This window comes from Enhydra lutris, unplaced genomic scaffold (genome assembly GCF_002288905.1).
Source record: "Enhydra lutris kenyoni isolate GAN:26980312 unplaced genomic scaffold, ASM228890v2 scaffoldscaffold11, whole genome shotgun sequence".
Lineage (NCBI taxonomy): Eukaryota > Metazoa > Chordata > Mammalia > Carnivora > Mustelidae > Enhydra > Enhydra lutris.
The window spans coordinates 17,910,434-17,933,164 of NW_019154095.1; the positions used below are offsets into that span (position 1 = coordinate 17,910,434).

Genomic DNA, 22,731 nt, shown 5'->3' on the forward strand with positions numbered 1-22,731 from the left:
AGACAATAAAATTTCCATTTTTAAATATAAGAAATGATTTGGCTGTCAAGTTATACACTGTTTTTCAAATTTTTATTATGCAGCACTCGACGACAATGATGACGAAGAAAATGTTCCATCTGAATATCTGTCTGTACAAGGACAAGGGCTCTTCATGCTGAATTTAATACAAAAATCTCTTGTTTTAAAATGCTGTCAGTCACATTATTTAACCCAAATCTTGAAATACCTCCAAACAATAATTTAAGTACAAATATGAATCTACTACATATTTATTAATCTACCTTATAATTATTTTAAGAATTTATTTTAAGAATACATACAACCAACACTGTTACTTACCCTAAGTGGCCAAAACTTTAAGTACTACCAAGAAAGCAGTTTAATTTTATCAAGAAACATTCTACTATTCTCTTTAGAAAATGCCAAATCTTTGAAAAAGTACTTTCTATTACTGTTATAATAAATTATCACAAGTCCAATCGTTTAAAACAGCAACACAAATTTGTTATTTTAGTTCTAAAGGTTCAAAGTTGAACACCTAGGTGTCCCAGTAAGCTAAAAATCAAGGTGTTAGCAGGGCTGCATTCCATACTGAAAACTCTCAAAGAGAATCCATTTCTCTGCTTTTTCAATCTTCTAAAGGCCCCTGCGCTTCTAGGCTCATGGCCCCATTCCCCATATTCAAAGCAAGTAATGGCTGGTTGAATCCTTCTTACAATGCACCACTGACTTCCTTCTCTTCTCCAATTTGAAGAAACCTTGTGGTACTTGGGGCCCACCAAAATAACCTGGGATAATCTCTCCATCTCTAGGTTAGCTGATTGGCAACCATAATTCCATCTATATACCCTTAATTTTTGTTTGCACATAAAATAAAATATTCCTAAGGTTCCAGGAATTGAGATGTGGACATTTTTGGGCTATTATTTTTGCCTAATACATATAGCATGTCCCTTCTTACAGCTACAAGTTTTAAAAGCACAACTATAACACACATGACCCTCCTCCATCCCCTAATACTTCTATAAAATAACAGCAAGAATAGTTCCATTATTTCCATTTGCTAAACAAAGTAATTAAAGTACAGAGAGTAATCTGCCCCATAATCTGTCCCAAGTCAAAGTGCCTACTAATGAGAGATCCAAGAGTAGTCACCAGGTCCCCTGATTGCTATTTTATTGTTCCTTGCAGCGGACCACAGTAGTCTTCATGACTCTAAGAGCAAAATCTTTCCTATTGCTGGTAACTCCTTTTTTTATCAGGCCACAATAGCAAGTGATCAGCTGGGTGATTAATCACCTAATTTCACACACACACACAAACACACACACACACGTACATATGTGCGTATGTTTATATAAAAATTACATAAACTGTATAATGTAATAATGTCTGGTTTATTTTTTTCTGAACTAGAATCTCATCCAGGATATGAACTTAAGTTTTTTTTTTTTAAAGATTTTATTTATTTATTTGTCAGAGAGACACAGGAGAGAGCGAGCGAGCACAGGCAGACACAGTGGCAGGCAGAGGCAGAGGGAGAAGCAGGCTCCCTGCCAAGCAAGGAGCCAGATGTGGGACTCGATCCCAGGACGCTGGGATCATGACCTGAGCTGAAGGCAGAGGCTTTAATCCACTGAGCCACCCAGGAGACCCTGAACTTAAGTTTTATGCAGTTGAATACTCACCAACTAAGGCATGCCCTTTTCTATGACAAAGAAAAAGAACAGATAAGATACAATTATATAACGAAGCCTCTCCAAATGGTAAATAATGGGGGGGGGGGGGCAAAAATTCTATTCATAAAAAAAAAAAAAATAAAAAAAGAAAGATAAAATAAAAAAAAAAACACTATACAAAAGAAAAATAAAGGGGGGGGGGGGGCAGAAATTCTATTACATATTAAATAATTAATTGAAATGTTAAATTGGATAAGAAAAAATTGAGAACTGTACCTAAGAATTTTTATTAATTGATTTCAATAGTTAACTTTAATTATGGTATTAAGTGATACTCTGTATAGCTGACCTAATCTCTCCTAATAAACCAATTTGCTTAAAAAATATCATAATATTAAAAATATAATATTAGGGGCGCCTGGGTGGCTCAGTGGGTTAAGCCGCTGCCTTGGGCTCAGGTCGTGGTCTCAGGGTCCTGGGATCGAGCCCCGCATCGGGCTCTCTGCTCAGCGGGGAGCCTGCTTCCTCCTCTCTCTCTGCCTGCTTGTTATCTCTGTCTGTCAAATAAATAAATAAAATCTTTAAAAAATATATATATATATAATATTAAAAATAATACTAAAAAGTATCATCACAGCTCCATTTTTTCTTGCATTTTCAATAAATATAAAAATGTCTGAATCAATATTCTATAATACAGCAGGAATATTATTTCTGATCATGTTATTTTTTTACTAACATGAGAGCAGTTACTAATTACTGAGCATATATGGCATAGATATTACACGAAGATACTTTATTTGCATCCTCACATGTAATCCCCTTAACAACTATATGAAGTACAGTTCTTACTGTCACTTTAATACTAAAAGAGAATAAGGAACTTGCTCAAAGACCCACCACATTTTTTTGACTCCAAGTGGTGTAATATAATGCCACTGAGCCTGAAAAATATTTTAAAGTGCTAATTGTTAGACCTTAAGTAGCAGTTTGAATCTGAGGTTTCCAAGTAAGATATATTTATATAGTAAGGATCCTCTTAGTCTTTGCATGTAAGACAAATGAAGTCAAGCATTATTTGAAAGTACCGAGAGAGAGAGAGAGAGAGAGAGAGAGAGAAAGCAAGTGACAGGAGCTTTGTTTCTTTAAAATAATGTCACTTGCTCTATTCAGCCTCTCATATCCCCAAAAAGCTGATGAACTCCTCTTTATCAAGAGAATTTCTGTTTCTTTTCTTCCAGGAGTCTTTAGAAGGTATTCCACTGACTTCAAACTTTAAGTGTTGTAAATGGAAAGTCCTTTGCTTAATTCCAACCGCCACCCCCCTTTATAGGGGAACTTAATTCTTTCTGCCTGGAAAACGTCAGTATAGACACATCTGTCTTCTTCGGTGTGTCTTTTCTCATCAATCCAGCATGGAATTCTGTGACTCTTCAATCTCAAGACTTGGGTGTTTCCAGCTTATCATTTGTTTACTACTGCTCTCTTCTATCAGTTACTTTTTTCTTTCTTCTTTCTTTTTCCCTCCTGAAACTCCTACCACATTAGGTATTCAAAATAATATTGACTTCCTGTGTCTATTTACCTTTTTCTTTATGACTTCATGATGCTAACATTTTACTCTGTATAGGGGGTTATTTCTCATGTGATCTTTAGGCTACTAATGTGGTTTTTCTTTAATTCATCTATTGAATTTTTTACCTTAGAAAAATATGAGATTGTTTTGGCCTCAGGAAGGCTTCTTCCAGATTACACTTTAATTTCCCCAAGGGAATCTTTTTAGTTTTATTTTCTTATTCAGGTATTTAACCGACCCCTACAGCAATTCTGGGTATATTCTGATCGTTCACTCTTCCCCTCTTTGAGAATTTTTCACTTGGTTTACTGGGCTTTCAGATCTAAATGCTGGATATTCCAATAAGTGAGAATCCCACAGGTGTTACAAAACCACACACCTCCATTATCACTGAAATCGGCTGCTATGAAGTCAGCACACTGTCCCATACTGGTGAGGAACCCAGAAGTCTCCAAAGGGAACAAGCTCTGTCCCCTTCTCCCTTGAGAATCACAGAGTATAAGAAGAAGAGATGAGAGTGTGGTCTAAATGTAAATAGTGTAGATCATGGAAATTATATAAAGATTTAAGAGATTTCTTTATTATCTTAGAGGCCCCATACGGAACTTCCACCTAGCTACCTCCTCAAGATCTCTGTAGCAGTTACATTAATTGGAAATGACAGAAACCAGTTCTGTCTACCTTAATGGAGCGGGGCCACTACTAACACTGCAGGAAACAAAACTGCTACAGTGAATTATTCCTTAATATTTCTAAGGCTTTGTACTCAAAATTCAACAGTATAGAAGGGGTTGTCTGATTGACCAAAACAAGGCCATCCCTGTCTGCCAGGATAGATAGAAAGAAGAAAGGTCTGACTCCATAAGCTTCTGTATTTCTCCATAGAATGATCACTCATTGTTTTAAATCTCCAAAAGAAGAAAAGCAGCTGGATACTAGCTAGCCAAAATTTAAAAAAAAAAGAAAGAAAGGAAAAAAAAAAAGACAAATGTCTATTATGACTCCCAGATTTTATTTCAATTAACTTTGTGAAAGATATGTCTACAACTTGGCTTTTTAAATGGAATTTCAAAGCACTAACACTTGGATAGTCTCAAAAAAATCACGTGACATATATTCAGAAAAGAAGATGTCATTTATTTTAATTTTTGGTGACTTTATATCTGGGAGTAGGGAGAAACAGGGAGAAATGAGTAAGTTCTAAAGGTAGAAAAATGTTAATTTCTAAAGTAAATTAGATTTGTTAAATATAAAAATTATATCATCAGTATTAATATAATTAACATGACCTCTGTCTTAAGTAGTTGGTTTAATTATACAAACATTTAAAACTTGATTTTTTAAAATAATCTCAGACTGTATTTTGTTCTTTATTATGGTAGCTAAACAGCATCTAAGAAACACATGGGATAGACTTTTTGTTTCTTTTTTGTTTTTTGTTGGTTTTTTTTTAAGATTTTATTTATTTATTTGACAGAGAGATCACAAGTAGGCAGAGAGGCAGGCAAAGAGAGAGGGGGAAGCAGGCTCCCCGCTGAGCAGAGAGCCCAATGCAGGACTCAATTCCAGGACCCTGAGATCATGACCTGAGCTGAAAGCAGAGGCTTAACCCACTGAGCCACCCAGGCTCCGTGTTTTTTATTTTTTTAACTGGAAATCTGTACCTCTTAATCCGCTTCATGTGTTTCGCCCATACCCCTCCCCCCACCACGGCCTTCCCTTCTGACAACCACTAGTTTATTCCTATATTTATGAGTCTGTTTGTTTTCATTTATTTGCTTTGTTGGGACAGACTTTTAAATTGGCCTTTTAAAAAAAAGTCAATAATGGGCAAAGAGAAGAAACCAGGAATCTACATTACATTAAAGTCAGAATTCAGGCTGAGATCTTAGCAGTAATAACAGCAATTAATAATTGCTATTACACCTGTCAGAATGGCTAGACCTAAAAAGACAGAAAATAACAAGTGTTGGTGAGGATGTGGAAAAAAAGAACCCTCAGGCTGTGCTGGTGGCAATGTAAATTGGTGCAGCTACTATGGAAATCAGTATGGGGGCTCCTCAAGAAATTAAAAACAAAGGGGCGCCTGGGTGACTCAGTTGGTAAACATCCAGCTCTTGATTTTGGCTTAGGTCGTGGTCTCAGGGTATAAGATTGAGCCCCATGTTGGGCTCTGTGCTCAGCAGGAGGTCTCTTGCTCTCTTTCTCTCTCCCCCTCTCTTTCTCTCTCTCTGCCCCTCCCCCTGCTCGCACTTGCTCTCCCTCAAATAAATAAATCTTTAAAAAAAATTAAAAATAGAAATAGCACATGATTCTATAGCTCTACCATTGGGTATTTACCCAAAGAAAATGAAAACGCTACTTCAAAAAGATATGTGCACCCTATATTTACTGCAGCATTATTTACAATAGCCAAGATATGAAAGATATGAAAGATGAATGGATAAAGAAGATGTGGTATACATATATATATATACAATGGACTATCACTCAGCCATAAGTAAGGATGAGATCTGGCCATTTACAACAATACGGATGAACCTAGAGGGTATTATGCTAAGGGAAATAATCAGACAGAGAAAGATGAATACCATATGATTTCACTTATTTATACAATCTAAAAACAAAGCAAACAAACGAAAAGCAGAAACAGAACCATAATACAGAGAACAAACTGATGGCTGCCAAAGGGGAGGGCACAGGGGGGATGGGGAAAATGGGTGAAGGGGAGTGGGAGATACAGGCTTCCAGCTATGGAAGGGATAGGTCATGGGGATAAAAAAGTACAGCACAGGGAATATAGTCAACAGTATTGTGATAAGTAGCATTGTATGATGACAGATGGTTCCTACACTTGTGGTGAGCACAGCATAAAGTATAAAATTGTCTAATCACCATGTTGTACACCTGAAACTAATATAACATACGTCAACTAGATTTCAATTAAGAAAGATAGCAACCAGGGGCGCCTGGGTGGCTCAGTGGGTTAGGCCGCTGCCTTTGGCTCAGGTCATGAGCCCGGGGTCCTAGGATCGAGTCCCGCGTGGGGCTCCTTGCTCAGTGGGGAGCCTGCCTCTCGCTCCGCCTCTCTCTCCACCTCTGCCTGCCTCTCTGCCTGCATGTGTGCTTTCTCTCTCTCTTTCTGACAAATAAATAAAATCTTTAAAAAAAAAAAAAAGATAGGAACCAATATTTATTATTTAACATTCACCATATCAAGTACTCTAAGAACTTTACATTTGTCATCAGCTAATCCTCCTGAGAATCCAAGCATTTCCGTTTCACATATAACAAAACAGGGTAGTTAAGTGGCCCCTAGTTTCATATATAGCCAGTAACTGGTCAGGTCACCGTATATTCCCAAAACACGTGCTTTGAAGCAACCATCCTGCTGCTTCTCTTAAGCCTGTGATAATGTGTCTTGGCTCTAACTTTATAAAATCAAAAGTATTTTCTATTCTACCTCACATATAGAGATATGGTTAATATGAAAAAAATCAGGCCAGCATTTCATCATCTAGGCAAAAACCTTTCAAAAATTAATTCTGCACACTAATCTCTCCAAACCATCACACTCAAGCTTTCAACCAGTTGTCCCAAAGTGGAAATTTGCCTATAGTAACACTTTAAAATCCCTTAACTATACTCAAATTCAGAAGGTATGATATATAAACTATCGGAGGTTTTGATATATTTGGTTTCCTAACAGGTTCCTAAAAGCTAATTAAATGTACGAAAGGGTCTACAACCAATCTTGTTTCCCATAATAACTATTTTAATAGCAGCTGTATCCTCAATTATATTTTGATTATAATTTGAAGGTTCCCTTTCCCTTCCCTCAACTTTTATAAGACACAGGAAGATAAACAGAAGGAAAACAGTATGTGCCAAAGTACACTACAGATCATGGGGCTGGGGGACTATGGAGATCCATTCTCTAAAAATTCACGTCCTACATCTAGTCTTTCATTTCAACAGAACCTAGATAAAAGGAGCGTTTTCATTATGTACTGTTGGAAGGGGGATTAGGAGGAAGAGGAAAGAATATTAATTTCGGTAAGATATTAAAAGCACTGATAGAATGGAAAATTCAGAGGGGTACAGGTAAGAAAATAGAACACTGAAGCCTAGAAATGATAATAATTCAAGAAGGTGATAACTATATAAAATTCTGTGACTAATGACAAAAGAATCCAACATACTTTACAAGGTAAAGCAAGAAAGAAGGAAGATAGGGAAGTTATAACTCTAGATTAGGTAAGAATACATATCAAGTTCAAATACTAATCATCACATGGTAACTTAACCACAACTAAAGAGGTTTTGTGGTCAGAGAGGATACTTAAAAGTTCAAGCTTTTCAGGGTAGTTTTAGGTAATAATGTAGTTTAGGATGTGGTCAGTGAAAGACTTAGGAGGAAATGGGAGAATAAAATGAAAATGGAAGATCTCAAAGATCAAAAAGGACCAGGGTATCCAAGGGCTCATGTCAACAGATGTGGAAGTAACAAAAGACAATGACAGAGAATGTGATAAAGAAGTCGCACATCAGGCACTGCAGTAATTTGAGGGAAAATAAAAAATATACCGGAAACTGGAATAAGATAGCTATTTAGAGAGAGAAAAATCTTAATAACTATACCACCATACATCTTTAAAAATGACTTATACATTTGAGTTTTATGATAAAGATAAACATGAAAGACTAAACTTGAAATGGATGTCATCCCAGAAGACAACAACTATGCAAATCAACCTGCCATGGACTAAACAAATATCCACCATCTTGAAGGTCAGGAAATAAATACACTCAAAAGAAACTATAGTGGTCTTCTGGAAGCTTGTTTTAGATTTCAAAATGAATGGTATACAGTAAAGCAAAACATTAGATACACACACACTCACACACACATACAATTTAGATAAATACAAAAGAGAAAGAAATGTTGACTAAATACAATTTCACATCATCTTGAAATTTAAAATGGTTGAAAAGTTCCGTTTTACTCGAAACTGCTTTTTTTCTAGGTTATGGCACATGTTGAACATGTTAAGCTTTGTACCACTGTATTTGAGCCACTCACTGAAAGCTTCCCAGTGCTAACAGCCGGTGTTCACTTTTAGCAACATAAACAAAAAGATTTTGCCTTAGTGCTAGATGACTTTCCTTGAATCAACCTAAAGCATCCAAATATGTCATCTAATTCAGTAAGTCCTTATATTTTATAATGGCACTCATTTGATGCTAGGACAGAAAATTGCAGTCTTTTAAAGAGACTGTAAATTAACTAAATTTGTAATAGTAATCCATCAAAATTTAGTTCCACATCAGTTAGCATCTGACTTGCATTTGGACAGTTAATGATGTGAATCCTTTTCTTAACCAACTTATATTGCCATCTCCCTATTTCCCTTTTGATGGAAAAAAACTGCTTCTAAGAGTAAGAAGTAATAAAGCCTTCTTATTCTGAGAGAACACGATTTCCACCACAATAAAAAGAAAAAGGAAAGAAAAATGGTAAACCTTTATTTAAAATGTTATACCTGTCAGGTTGATCTAACAACTTAGATATCATCAGATAATACTTACCAATACATACGTCGATTTTCCCTTTGATAGCAGCTTCATGCAGAGGGGTATAGTTCCAGTTATCCCGGGCATTTGGATCAGCTCCTTGGCACAGTAACAGACTTACAACCTCAGCATGGCCGAAAGAACAGGCATTATGAAGTGGAATGAGACCTCCATCATCACGAGCATGGACATTAGCACCCATCTGCAGTAAGTGTTCTACGACATCTTTCCTTCCAAACCCTAAAAAGAAGAAAAATATACATTGAAACAATTTTGTAAAAAGAACCATTAATATTTATTGAATAATATTACCAAATAGGAATGCTAGCAATACTGTCTTCTATAGTAAAAAGAGTTTAAAAAAATGGCTACCATTCAAATGGATTCTCTCCTGTTAACAGAACTCAGAACTAAGAAAGCTCTTCCTTAAGTCTTTGGACAAAAGACTTTTTTTATTTTTTCGAAAGGACATTTCTTCAACACCTTTTATGTGCCGGGCAACTCTGCTAGAAATACAAAATTGAGTAAGACTCCAATCCAAGGCATTCACTTTGCCCTCATGCTTCACAAGAAAAAATTATATGCATAAAATCCATCTATTTTAAGAAATAAAGGTTAATTAAATATTGCTGACAGCCAAATCTAAAACAAATTACAACACTAAACATTATACCAGAAGAACTAGAGAAGAACGTATGGATACCAGAAATATGTGGTAATAGTTTGGTTATGAGAACTCTGAAAAGGAAGAACTAAAGATAATGCCAAAATATCTACCTTGGGACTGGTGGGCAAACTAAAAGTAAAACAAGGCAAGCTTGGATTTAGTTAGTCTGAGGAAACAATATGACAAACAAGTGCGAATACAGGCATTAAGAAAGAACCAGAAAGGGCGCCTGGGTGGCTCAGTGGTTTAAGCTGCTGCCTTCAGCTCAGGTCATGATCTCAGGGTCCTGGGATCAAGTCCCGCATCAGGCTCTCTGCTCAGCAGGGAGCCTGCTTCCCTCTCTCTCTCTGCCTGCCTTTCTGCCTACTTGTGATCTCTGTCTGTCAAATAAATAAATCTTTAAAAAAAAAGAAAGAAAGAAAGAAAGAAAGAAAGAAAGAAAGAAAGAAAGAAAGAAAGAACCAGAAAACTAATAGGTAGTAACAATTTTCAGGTAGAAAAAGTGGGGGGAAAGAACGGATCTGAATCAGTGGAAGGACCAGGCACACACTGAGAAAAGTAAAAATTACCAAGAAAGTACATTATGGAAGTCAAAGGGCAACAACACTATGCGAAGTACAGCATGATAAGGATTTAGAGGGGTAAAAAAGCCACTGACAATTTTAAATTATAGTACAGCGATGAATTACAAGCCATACTGCAACGGATTAAGAAGAAAGAAGACTGTAAGGATTAGTATTTTATCTTTAGAAGCTAGTATCATTCTTAATGATTCTTTCGTTCCTACCTGAAATTTTATTTGGTCTTATTGTCTAAGTATCACTGCCTGCATGCTATTACTTACTGTATAATGTAGTTAGAAAGTGGCATCAAAAATAAAACTAAAAGAATAAAATGGTCATATCTTCCTTCATTTTATGCATATAAACTAAATGAATACTATGAGGAATATAGAAAAAAAAGATTTGTTTCAAGATATGTTCTCCATACTATCTACAGAAATTCATTCAATCCAGGAAAACAAGCTCTAAGAAAAAGTCTCCCAAGTAAAAGACATTTTCCACAGATCCATATTACAAAGTCAGAACTGGGTTTCCACAGAAAATATCCTTCAAATTCAGCTGAAAATTTTCAGTGAAAAGAGGTCAATTCTGTATCACTAACTGAAATCCCAAAAGTATAGGATACATGCTAATATAACTATCCCCATCTTGCTGTTTGTTTCTTAATACCTGCACAACTTTACAGATGTTAGGTTCTGTTTATTTCTCTAACTTCAGTGTCCTTCACCCTATTATCACAACCTTACTCTCCATTGGGCCATAGGTGCCTTCCTTGCTCATGAAGGTTTCATGATTTTCCTTCTATGGATCTGAATAAAGTCTGCATGGCAAACTCACATTTCCCTAATCAATGCATTGATAATATTTGAGAATGATAATTTCCTTTCTTCAGTAATAAACAAGTAACCTAAAATAAGATCCTTTTTTTAAAAACTTATCACCTGGCATTTTAAAAAGTATCCATTACAAATTTGAAGCAAAATGGCAAAAGAGTGTATTTACTTTTTACTAATACTTTTAGATCTAAAATATAAAAAGCAAACCAAAAAATGCTTGGTATGAAACAGAGTGCAGGGAAATGGAATTATGCTCACACACAGATAATGAGTATAAACTGGTACCACATTAAAAAAAAAAAAAATTAGCATTATCTGAACCAAGACTGCATCAAGATGTTTATCAAAGCATTATTTATGGAAAATCATGGAAACAATTCAGATGTCCAACAATAAAGACTCTGTTAAATAAACGATGGTTTTTCATATGACATTATCCTGTACTAAAAGGATGCTCTTGAACATTGTGAATATACTTAATGCCACTGAATTATACATTAAAAATGGCTAAAAGGGTAAATTTTATTTTTAAATAAAATTTAAAATTTTTAAATTTGTATATTTTACTTTAGTTAAAAAAATTTAAAAAGTATAAACCATAAATGCAAGAAAACACAGGATGTTAACACAAAAACATGGAAAATTGTTTTTAGAGTAATTAGTCTTTTAGATTAAAAATATATAAAACAAAATACAGGGGAAAAATATATATACACATGTATATTTGAAGATAGAAAAAAGATTAAATCACTAAGTAGTGGGATTATAGAATTTCCTTTTCTTCTCTTTATCTGTTTTCCTATTATATAAAAACACAATTTTGTATAAAATTTATCTAATTGTGTACACATACATGCTTATAAAAGAACATGGAAGTAAACAGTCAAAATCAATAGACAATGAAGGAATTATCTCTTTTAACTTGGTCTTGCATTAATAAAATATATTATTAAATCAGAGGTTTTGTTATCCACCCAACAGTCCCCTATTTAAATGGCTTAGAAATTTAGTACTTAGTAATTTAGAAAAGCTTATTTAAAACATATAGTTTAGTTAGAACATATATTTTATCTGTTCCATTGTGTACGAATCATAACTGGTCATTCATCATTCTATAATGTTAAATGCTTATACACTATTTTCACACATAGAGAGAATTCATTATCTCTGATGGTTATACAAGGCCTCTGTTTCACAAACAAGGTTTGTAGTCATAATTATCCCTATAATCGAATTGCTTATTTGGGTCTAAAGAACCAAAATAAAAATAGTAATTAGGATCACAGTCAAAGAACTGCATAGAATTTGAAGTAATTTATCGCTAATTAACTCTTTGGAAAACAACCAAAAGTAAAAGCATTACAGACACATACCGCAGACAAGACTTTCAGTGTCACATTTCATTAAGCAACCACATGATTAAAAAAATAGCTAAATCACAATTTTTTAATGTTGCCACTTAGACACAGTTGCTACTTATCCATGTATTTATGGCTCAGTGTAAGGAAGGACAGAAGGAAAACCAATATACCTTCTCTCTCTGATCCAGCAAAGGTCACTAAAAAGTAAGACTGTAATTCCCTGATCTTTACCAACACACAGCATATGCTACTGAGTTACACTAGAGGGATAATTTAGCTTTTACAGAAAAACTCTTTTTGCTCAAAGTACATGCTCTATTCTTGACAACACTAAAAATAACAATAAGGGTAAGTAACGAACATTTAGTAAGCTCTTAAATGTGTCAAAAAGTATGCCAAATACTTGACATGCATCATCTCCTTATGATAACACACTGTGAGCGATACCATTATCCTCATTTTGTTAAGTAATTCTTTCCTTCAGTGCTGATATTCATGAGCCTTGCTTCTAAATACACATCTCAATTCTGTCTACTCCCCAGTGCTACATCTCGGCTTCTAGTTCCATAATCTCCTGTCTAGACTTCCGCATACAGCCTTCTAACAGCATATCCTTCTAATGGTCTCTCTGCTGTCACATCTGCTGCCCTACAATTCATTGTCAACACAGTAGGCGAGTGATCTTTCCAAGTCATATATCAGATTAGGTCATTTCCCTGCTTAAAATCTTGCAATGGGCTCCCATAACACATACAATAAAATATTACTACAAACTCCTTAGGATCTACAAGGCTCTATGTGAGCTGACCCCTCACCTCTCTCCCACGTCATGGAGTTTTATTTGCCCTGTCTTTCACTTTCTGTTCCCTGATTATGACAAACTCCTTTCAGCCTAGGCGACTTTGCACTGTTCTCTGAGAACTTGCACCCGGGACCTTCACTCCCCTAGCTCCTTCTGCCATCCAATTATCAGCCCAAAGATAAGCAACTCGGTGGACTCTGCCTGATGACTCAATTTAAAGTCACCTATGCATGTACACATACTTTTCCATCATTATTTTCAGTATCACTCAGTTTTACTTTCTTTCTGCATATAACCACTCCCTGAAATTACCTTGTTCATTTACCTATTTGCCTTTTATATAACTCACCACTCAAGATGTTCCATAAAAAAAGATATTCTTGTGTAAGAACTATCTCATGAGCCGGTGTGTGTCTTTAGCATCAAAAATAGTGCCCGGGGGTGCCTGGGTGGCTCAGTGGGTTAAAGCCTCTGCCTTGGGCTCAGATCATGGTCTCAGGGTCCTGGGATGGAGCCCCGCCTCGGGCTCTCTGCTCAGCGGGGAGCCTGCTTCCTCCACTCTCCCTGCCTGCCTCTCTGACTACTTGTAATCTATCAAATAAATAAATAAAATCTTTAAAAAAAAAAAATAGTGCCTGATACACAGTATGGCTTCAGCAAAATATTTGCTGATTACATGAATATACATAATGTTACTCACTTCATCATAATTAAATCAAAGAGCAAGTGAGTAGCTTTTAATTCTGTATTTTTAATTTACAAAAAGAAAACATATGAAGGCTCTTCCAACTACAAAAATACCAGAGATATTTTTAAATATTTAAACAAAACACCAAATTTTCACAAAGGAAAATCTTCTGTAATGCCATCATCATCCAGAAATAACCAGCATGAACATTTTGATGATTAAACCTCCAGATTTCTTTTTTTGTGTGTGTACATGTTTTAACATCTTCACTCTGCCTTTTTGCTTTTCAACTATCTCGGATATTTTTTCAGGTAAAAATTTCAAATGTATACATCATTTTCTTATGAATTACTTAGATTTCTAATACATGGATATGTCACAATTTATTTAGTTGGGTGGTTTCACCATTATAAAAAGGAGATTGTGCCATTATAAAAAAAAAGGTAAAATATTCTTGTATACATATCTTCATATATCTGTCCAGTTCTTTAAGACAAATTTCTTAAAGCAGAAGGATTAGGTCAAAGGATACATGTTTAAAATTTCATATGTTGCCAAACTGTCCTCTAATTCAATCCATCAATTTTCATTTTTAACCAAAATGCTTGAGTACACCCATTTCCCTACCTTGTGTACATGAACACATACTTATAATCTTTACAAAGAGGCAAAAATAAAAAATGCATTGCTTAATTTACATTTTCTTGATTCAGATAGTTGCACTTTTTTTTTTTACAAAATTGAATATATGAATACAGCTGAAATCTCTCCTAATCCTACTCTTCTCCTTTCTTCCCCAAAGATCCCATTACATAAACTCAGTGTTTGATATACTTGTCCGTATTTTTATACTTTTCATATACATGTTTTTAAACACATAAGTTTATATACTTACATATTTCACATTAATATATTTATATATGATATATTTCATATTCCATGTTATTAGATTATATATATTCAGATTATATTGTCACTATCACATGATCTTCAATCTCTATTAGTGCAATTAATAGTTGTGGCAATTATCCCCTCTTCTTGCTGGCCCACGGAAACTCAATTATTGCTCAGGAATCGGTAAGAATGTACTATATTAGCAAAGAGAAGGTAAACCTTTCCCACAAGGAATGAGTCCTGATTACTCTAAGCCAGAAAGGTGATTTTATTCCTCTTTGGCGATGACTGGCAAGGAGACAGAATGGAAAACCTAGAAGCTTCTGGAAAGACTTTTCTCCCTGCTAACAGAAGATATGTAGAAGAAAAAGGACCCTTTCTCCTCTCTCCCTTCCTACTTCTAGAAAATTCTCAGTAAGGTTGTGACATTCAGAGCTGCTGATAATCATGATGAGAAGGTCAAGAGAATTACAAAAATCCTAGCATAGAACCCTACTGTGCTCAGAGTATCCAACCAACTCTTGAACTTCCTACCTCTAGACTTGCCAAGCAGGAAATAAACATCCTTAGGCTTAAGTTTCTGTTAGCTGAATTTTGGAATATTTGGAGCTGAACCCATGCATACTGATACAAATATCTGTTTATATCTTTACTGATCATTCAAGTTTCATTTGTTAGCCTTCAGTTCATTGTCAGACAGATTTTTTTTTGCCTTTTCTTATTATTTTGTTGATCTTTATATATTCTAAACACTAATCTTATATTGGTTACATGCATTAAAAACACATTATTTTGGGGCACCTGGGTGGCTCAGTGGGTTAAAGCCTCTGCCTTCGGCTCAGGTCATGGTCTCAGGGTCCTGGGATCGAGCCCCGCGTCAGGCTCTCTGCTCAGCAGGGAGCCTGCTTCCCTTCCTCTCTCTGCCTGCCTCTCTGCCTACCTGTGATCTCTGTCTGTCAAATAAATAAATAAAATCTTTAAAAAAAAAAAAAAACACATTATTTTGCTTATGGCTTATCTTGACACTTTATGTTTGACTTCAGACAAGTTTTAAACTTGAACGTAATAAAACATATCAATCTTCCCCTACACTGTGCCTTCGACATAATCTATAAGAAATCCTTCCTATTCCTACACTGTTCATACATTTTCCCCTAGATTACTTTTGTAATTCTGCTTTCCACTTCTTTTTTTTTTTTTTTTTTTTTTGAAGCTTTTATTTATTTGAGAGACACAAAGAGAGCATGAGCAGAGAGAGACGGGCAGAAGGAGAGGGAGAAGCAGACTCCCCACTGAGAAGGGAGTCCAGGCTATCCCACCTGAGCCACCCAGGTGCCCCTGCTTTCCACGTTTACATCTTTAATCTACCTGTATATATGCTGTGAGTTACAGATCTAATTTTATGCTTTTCACATCTTTTCTCTTTGGTTGGTCAGTTTGTTTAATAGTTTAACTTCAAAGAAAGTCTAAAATACCAAGTAGGGCAGTGTCAATCCCCCTTGTTTCTCTTAAAAAATTATCCTGGCTACTATTGCTTTTTGATGTTCAATGGAATTATCTTTAAGTTCCACAAAGAAATGTATTAGAAAAAAAGTTTTTAAAGCTCATTGGTTAGACCATAAGTGACTCTTAATCTCACAAAACAAACTGAGGATTGATGGGGGGGAGGGGAGTTGGGAGGGGGGGTGGGGTTATGGACATTGGGGAGGGTACCCCTGGGGATAAAAATATATTATATGTTTATAAAAAATAAAATTTAAAAAAATTTAAAAAAAAAAGCTCATTGGTTAGAATTAATTCTATAAAGCTGACAAATTTATGATACTGAGTCTTCTAATCCATGGAAACGATATACCATGTATCATGTATATCCACGTATATCATATACATACCTCTCCTCAAATTCAGAGCTTTCATTTTATGTTTTTTCCTCATTAGTATCTCACACATATTTGTCAAGGATTTGGGGGTATTTTAAGGGTTTGGGTTTGTTTTTTGTTTTTTGTTTTTTTATCCTGGGACAGAGAGGGCAGTGGTACATTAGGGACAGTCAATAAAACCAGATGACACAGAGCCTTTAAGTCATGAGGAGTCTGGATCTGAGCAGGAAGGAGTTTGTCAGCCAAGATTTGTCTGCTAGCTAATGTGACCAGAGGCAGTAATGGTAAAATGAGGTCAGAAGACAGGCAAGAGCCAGATCGTGTATAGGGCCTTTATCAGTGAGGAACACACCCAGCTACAAATAATGATATACTTGATTTGTGAAACCTCAAAAAAAAAAAAAAAAAAAAAAAAAAAAGTAGAGATTTCACATATCTCACTAAACTTGTCCGGTCAGAGGCAATTCAGTCTCATATAAAAGTTTAACAAGAGCTTTTTAAACATTCTTCCACTCTGGCATGCTTATAGCATGCATAAGCTATCTTCTCCTTATTTGTCCCTCATGGTCACAAAAGAGTGTTATACATATTCAGGTTCCCACACAAGAAAGAGGGAAAAGGGAGAAGAAAAGGGCTTTCTCATAGTCTTTATTTTTAAGGAAGCCTCTCTAAGATACTTTCATTTATATCTCATTAGCCAAAAATGAGTCATCTGTCCAGCTCCCCAAAGTCTGGAAAGTCAGTTTTTTTTTTAAAACTGGGCACACGCTGCCTTCTACAAAATCTAAGATCTGTTATTGAAGATAAAGGAGAAAATGAACTTTTGGGTGAATAACCAACAGTATCTGTCCCAGCTTTCTAAGTCGTGGGTAAGAAGTTTGGATTTTAAGTATGTTGGAAGTCCATTATGAGAGAAATTACTTGATTGTATTTAAGTCTTAAAAGAATTATCAGTTGGCTATGTGAAAAACAGAATGGAGAGGGTCACTGGCAAAATCAGAGAAACAGGCTAAGAAAAATCTGCCATAGTCTGGGCAAGAATTGATGGTGGCTTGGAATAAGACAGCAGTAGTATAGATGGGTCAAAAGGAAAGACAACAAAGACTGGCTCCCAGGTTTCTAGCCTGAGCAACTTGGTTTATGGAGGCGCCATTCGGGGAAGGGTCCAGGCAAGCAGGTAGCAATAAAATGTTCACCCAGATGAAATCGTTCTTCTCTACTAAACTAAGTAATGTGAACTTATTTTGTAAACTGCAGCACATGCTTTCCCCTAAACAAGTGTGAGAAATAATTACATTATTTTATATATTCTAAGAAATTTTAAAATATACTATGTGGAAATCATTGTGCTGATTCTGTGAGGAAAACCTAAATTCATAACACAAAGCCTTACCTTAATATGTCACCAGTTAGACGCCAAGACCTGACCTGTACTGCCCACCTACTTGTACTGACTAACCTTTGTCTCACATTTTTCCTTAAGCATTTCTTTCTGGCTTACCTTTTTTTTTTTTTTTTTAAGATTTTATTTATTTGATAAAGACAGAGATCACAAGTAGGCAGAGAGAGAGGAAGGGAAGCAGGCTCCCTGCTGAGCAGAGAGCCCAACTCCCAGGACCCTGAGATCGTGACCTGAGCGGAAGGTAGAGGCTTTAATCCACTGAGCCACCCAGGCACTCCTCTGGCTTACCTCTTAACTCAGACAAATGAAACCCAAAACCACCCCTCAGATGATGGCAACTACCCATTGGACCCAAATCCCTGATATGCGCCTATTCAGATGGACTGTGGAGTGACCACTGGATGAGAGGAAATTACCTTCATCTCATTATAATACTAAAATCTCCACCCAAGGAAGAGCCTCAGCCTCATTTACATATATATAACGTATGTGTAGGAATGTTTGCTTAAGGCATATGCTTAACCTTCTACAACCTCCACATATCTGACAAGGCTTCCCTATCTAAACATTCATCCTAACCCTAAACAAAAGGTACCCATTCACCCTCTCGGGGAGTCCCAGTTTTGGGATCTATTCCACATGATCTCCTTATTTGCTGCAAATAAAGTTTTTCTCTGTGCAACATCTCACCTGATATAGTTTCTGTGACTCACCATGGGGTAAACTCATGTTGGTTCCATTAAACGTATACTTAACTGTTTTCCTTATTCTAATGTTAGAGTTTAAATTAAGGCCATTCAAAAACGTTTCAATGTCAAATGTAAGGTCATCTGGCATCTATTCACCAAGTCCAAGTTTAGAGATAGAAAATTGTTTCACTTATGTTCAACATTTCTTTTATTAAAGATTTTATTTATGTATTTGACAGAGACAGACACAGTAAGAAACGGGGGTGGGTGAGAGAGGGAGAAGCAGGCTTCCTGTTGAGCAGGGAGCCTAATGTGGGGCTCAATCCCAGGACCCTAGGATCATGACCTGAGCGGAAGGCAGACCCCTAACGAATGAGCCACCCAGGTGGCCCTATGTTCAATATTTTAAACCTACTAAAATTAAAGCTTCCAAGGAAAAACCCTGACCAATATTAAATCTTGTAACTAACAACTGTGATTTTTGAAACATAATAAAACATGAGAAACCTAAGGTGTTTGGAGTATTTTAAAGTGATGTTATTATTTATGGTAACAAAGTTATAGCCTAAAGATATTTTTTACCTAATTAGACTGTCAACAAAAGCAACAACCACTATGTATCATTTCAACTATGAAATCCATTGACCTACACTTATATACTCAATGAGAAAATTTATATTACATCTCCCATATTTATTTATTTTAATTTTTTTCCTTAAGGGTAGAAAGATCTAATTATACCCAAAAGATACTCAAAGTAAGAGCAAAATAAGTTTGAGAATATTTAGGAAATAACTCATGAACTCTCACATATATCACTGTTTTTCTCGTTATCAAAGGAAACCACAAAAGCTAAGCTGTGATGGATAAAAAGGTACTTAATGACAGATGTAAATTGTTCATTATTCCATCTAAAAACATTAGAAAAAATTAGACTGTAAAAACAAAGAAGAACCTACTTACTTTCTTCAGCATTATCAACCTGCTGTTTCTAAAATAACAATTTAGAAAACAAACTACAGAATGACTTCAATGTCAATGAAGTTCCATGTTTTTCATCTGTCAAAGGAAGAATCTCACCAATTAATTTTTCCACTTTGTAGAAACTGATTTAGAAAAGCATTTATGGTTAGATAAAATAGTATTAATTAGCAAGTATAGTCAAGAATGTATGCCTTCCCCAAACCCAAGTAAGAAGCATAAGGGAAGAGATAAATCTCAGATTCCAACCTAAACAACAACAAGAACAAAACAGTGTAAGAAATCATCCCTTGAGGAAGAAAAAGAAAATGTTTAGGTATCGCTGTGAGAAGAAACATCAGCTTAAGAGATAGATCACGTATCCTGGACAGAGGAGAAGCAAGAGGAAAATGTCCTAATTGTGTCCTTTAAATCCTCAACACAGTCACATTGTCCCCTATGCCACTGTGGAATATAAAGCAGTATTTCCAGCCCAGTTCTAGCCAACAGAAAAGGAGTAACACCAAGGTAAAACAGTAGAACTTAGCTGAGGTGGGAAGGAAAGTAGAGGTAGACTCCCAATTAGGCAATACACTGAAGGTGACAACACTTTGAAAAGATAGGAGTGAAAGAAACTGTGTGCGACCAGGGCGGAATTGAGCAAAAATTCCCACCTAGATCCTCTCCACCCTGAGGCATGTCGCTATTTACCCCAAAACACCTGGAGGACCAAAACAGAACACAGGCTTTCACAACCTCTAAACCTGACCCCTATCAAACTCATTCTCCCATAACAATGCAACACTGGCCCAACTGTTAGTTTTAAGGGAATGTAAGCTCACAGTGAAAAATAACATGTCTAAGGAGTGCAAGCGCCATGAAAGAACAATAAACCAAAAGCAGAATTAATAGACCAAAAAAAAAAAAAAAAAAAGACGTTTAAAACTGGCAAATTAAATGCTTCAAGAAAAAATAATGGAGAATACTGAAAGCATGACATGAGACAAAAATTAATCAGGTAAAACCAAATGGAAATATTGTCATGAAAATGTAAGTGGAAAAATAAAAATATATAATGAATTGATTGAATAGTAATGAAATAAAAAATAAATTCCTAATTTAAAAAAAAGGTTGAAGAACTAGCCCAATAATTATCTAATAGGGATAAAGAGAAGGAGGAAAGGTAGAGGATGGGAAGATAAGATTTATACATACATAGAAATAATGACAGTACTTCTTATAATTAAAGGAAAATGTAAAGTTTCAGATTAATAAGAGTTCATAAAGCACTAAACAGAATGGACGGACATGTTATGTGCAATCTGGCAATATTAAAGGCAATGAAATTTCTAAACCTTTCAGCAAGAAAAGACAAATTTTTTGACTTCAGACTAAAGTCAACCTTCTTAATTTCAAGGAAAAGCATGTTGATGCTTAATTTCATATATAGCCAGTTTTTCATTTACATGAAAGAGTAAAATTAATCTCAGATACGTAAAATCTCAAAGCTGAATACAAGAAGATACTAGTTGAAAGTGATTTCATCAAAATACTTCAGCATGATGAAAAATGGATTTAGGGATGGGTGTGTGTGTGTGTGTGTGTGTGTGTGTGTGTGTGTGCATGCAATCTCCAGGAACACTGAACAATGAACATTCCAGCAAACAATTGCAACATGTAGGTTACTACAAAGAGCACACAGCCATATAAACTTAACTGAGCCAGGGGTAGGAAAGCGTCCCCAGTGAAGTGATATCCTGAGCTAAATTCTACAGAATAAGTAGTTAAGCAGAAAAAAGGATTGGAATAAATGTCCCAAGGAGGACAAGATAGAGTATATCCAAAGCTCAAGAGGTGAGAAATGCTTTATACATTCAAGTACCTAAAATAAGTTCAGAATGGTTCGGAGAGGTAGTAATAAAGATTCTGAAACAGGCAACAACATGGAATCAACTAATTTTCTACCACAAAAATCATGGAGAAGCAGGATCATCCTTCAAAACCAAAGTATCAGAATTAAAAATCCTTTAAATTCTGTATGTCAGGGGGTTAGACTATGACTGTTCCCTATCAAAGCAGCATAATTCAAAATTTCTGCAAGCAAATTTAGGTATCAGAAAACTGCAAAATATACATCAATGCTAGTAGATAGACAGAAACGCTAAGGACTCCTGAAATTCCACTGAGTTTTTAGTCTACTTCCATTTATTTCAATATATTATTGCAGAAGATACTTTCACTATAAAAGTAGAAACAGAAAGGTCAAATACAGCACAATGAATTAACCACACAGTTAATGAGGACTCAAAGAAAAAGAAGCAAAATGTGCCCTAATGAGTACCTCTGCTTTCAATTATAATTAAGAGACTTCATCTTCATTTTTATTTTAATGGTTGTACTTACTATACAATAAAGGGCTCAAGGAAACTGGCTACCTGCTTAGGAAAAAAAAAACCCAAAACTTAAAATCCTTACTTCTTAGTATATAGCAAAATAAATTCAAAACAGATTAAGGTACAAAATAAGAAAATGAAGCCATAAAAAAACTGAGGTGGACATTTGCATGATTTCAGAATGGAAATACCTTTTTTTTTTTAAAGATTTTATTTATTTATTTGACAGAGAGAGAGATCACAAGTAGGCAGAGAGGCAGAGAGAGGGGGAAGCACGCTCCCTGCTGAGCAGAGAGCCTGACATGGGGCTTGATCATGACCTGAGCCGAAGGCAGAGGCTTAACCCTCTGAGCTACCCAGGGGCCCCTGGAAATACCTTTTTAAACACAAAATTGAAGAAAACAAAAAAAGAAATTTAAAGGCAACAGGTTTGAAAAAGTTGTAAATAAAATTAAAAAACAAACCAGGAAAATATTTGCAATGATAAGAAAAACATCAAAAGGTTTAAAAAAAAAAGTGTAAGGGAAGAAAACAATTCACTAAAAAGGAAGTATCAATTATTTTAAAAAGTAAAACCAGGTACTCTAGATATAATCAAAGAAATGCATATTAAAACATGAACTGTTTTTTTAATCAAAGAGTTAAGAAATATGTCTTAAATGATGATGTTCAGAAACGTACAAAAATGTTCAGAGGAGCAATATTCACAAGAACATGATCATTACCACCAGAACAGATACGTAGCAGTATATTCAAACCATGGC

General features: G+C 35.4%; 1 protein-coding gene across 1 annotated transcript in view; it reads right to left on the reverse strand.

The window, feature by feature from the left end:
- LOC111144433 (tankyrase) overlaps nucleotides 1-22,731 on the reverse strand; it is a 205,557-nt gene that overhangs the window by 168,634 nt on the left and 14,192 nt on the right. Inside the window, exon 2 of the mRNA XM_022498736.1 lies at nucleotides 8,848-9,072. Within this exon, the coding sequence (XP_022354444.1) occupies nucleotides 8,848-9,072 (225 nt within the window). The remainder of the gene's footprint in view (nucleotides 1-8,847; nucleotides 9,073-22,731) is intronic.